Genomic DNA, 1,454 nt, shown 5'->3' with positions numbered 1-1,454 from the left:
TTATAGTTCTCCTCTGCCGAAAGGAGTTTTGTGCAGGCAAACTGAAATTGATTGCAGTAAGTTTTAGTATTGTTTTTTCAAACCTTGCTTACAGAAGTGTCCACTTTGGATCTCATGCTTACTGGGTGATAGCTGGTCAGGAGTTCAGGTGCTTTGACAGAGTCTTAGTGTCCCTGAGACCTTTGGCAGGTGGAACGTTCTGTGAATACAGAGGTTCCCACTGGATCTGGCTGGAATTTGTTACGTTTTTTTTCATTTCTGTGTGCTTGTGAAGGGAGAGAAGCTTAGTCTTTTAAAAACAAAGTGAAAAGGAGTCAGTCTGATCAGGTACTGATTTTGCCACTCATTAATTTATTTCTAAATAGGAGAAGGTAACTTAGTGTTATCTCCTCTTTACAGCATCTTCATAGCACAGCTTTATTTAGGCACGGTTGCTGTCTTAGGATTCAGGCGGTTGTGACTGTTATGAATAGATTATGTCAGCACAGCATTGTTCAGGTCAGCAAGGCTGTGAGTGTATCGACAGATACTTTTCATGTTAAACATCTAGAATTGCATTATGCTATTTGTATGCAGGTCGAGTGAGTGGAATTCCTGTCATTGTTAAAATACAGACTGCATTTAGCATAGATCCATTTGATGGATTAATCATAAATAACAACCAATTTGTTTTGTCCGAAGCCATTATACAACCCTGCAGTGCAGAGTGCATTTGTTTACTGCAGACTTGGAACTATAGCACAATGGAGAAATCCAGAAGCAGGTGAGCAATAATAAGATGCTACCTTGTTAATGACCTCAGCTGTAATTTATTTTTCTTTTTAATTATGACATTTCAGGCATTCCAAGGGACAGAAGAAAGTTGAGTTATTCTCATGAGGGCTTACTGGTCTATACGGAACATTATTAACCAGAAAGTGTTCCTCTTAAAACAAAACCCAACAGACACACCACCCCTAAACCCATTATGAAACACAACTTTATGTGAGTTTACATTATCATAATGTTCAAATATAAAAATTAAGTTTTTCAGCTTGAGGTATTGGACTGGAACATAAGATATTTGAATATAGTTGTTGGCCCAAGCACAAATTTATTCTGTGGTGTTAGTTCTTACTCTTCCCATGCTTTTATTTTCTAACTTTACAAGGAAGAAATGATCCTTCTTTAACTTTTTTTTTTTTTGTGTGGTTATTTGCCATAATTTCTCATGGATATGGGCTGTCATGACTACATATGTGTAACACATACAGTGTTTCAAATTTAAGAATATTCTGTTAAAAATTACATATGTTGGAAAATCATTAAGTATTCACATGCCTTTTGTGTTTTACTCAAGCTTGATTGTTTGTCTATTTTGTGTTACAGTTTCATTGTATAGGGTCAGACCATACCTTTGTAGCTGGTTAGGTGGTTTTAAAGGGAATTGCACATAATAGTACAGAAACTCCTGC

General features: G+C 36.4%; 1 protein-coding gene across 1 annotated transcript in view; it reads left to right on the top strand.

The window, feature by feature from the left end:
- The first annotated feature begins 743 nt into the window (after nucleotides 1-743).
- The window catches only part of SFI1 (Sfi1 homolog, spindle assembly associated (yeast)), a 26,828-nt gene continuing 26,117 nt past the window's right edge, over nucleotides 744-1,454 (top strand). The window contains exon 1 of the mRNA XM_010141965.1: nucleotides 744-763. Within this exon, the coding sequence (XP_010140267.1) occupies nucleotides 744-763 (20 nt within the window). The remainder of the gene's footprint in view (nucleotides 764-1,454) is intronic.

The sequence above is a fragment of the Buceros rhinoceros genome, unplaced genomic scaffold (assembly GCF_000710305.1).
Source record: "Buceros rhinoceros silvestris isolate BGI_N320 unplaced genomic scaffold, ASM71030v1 scaffold14120, whole genome shotgun sequence".
Classification (NCBI taxonomy): Eukaryota; Metazoa; Chordata; class Aves; order Bucerotiformes; family Bucerotidae; genus Buceros; species Buceros rhinoceros.
This window is presented reverse-complemented; position numbering and strand designations above follow the sequence as displayed.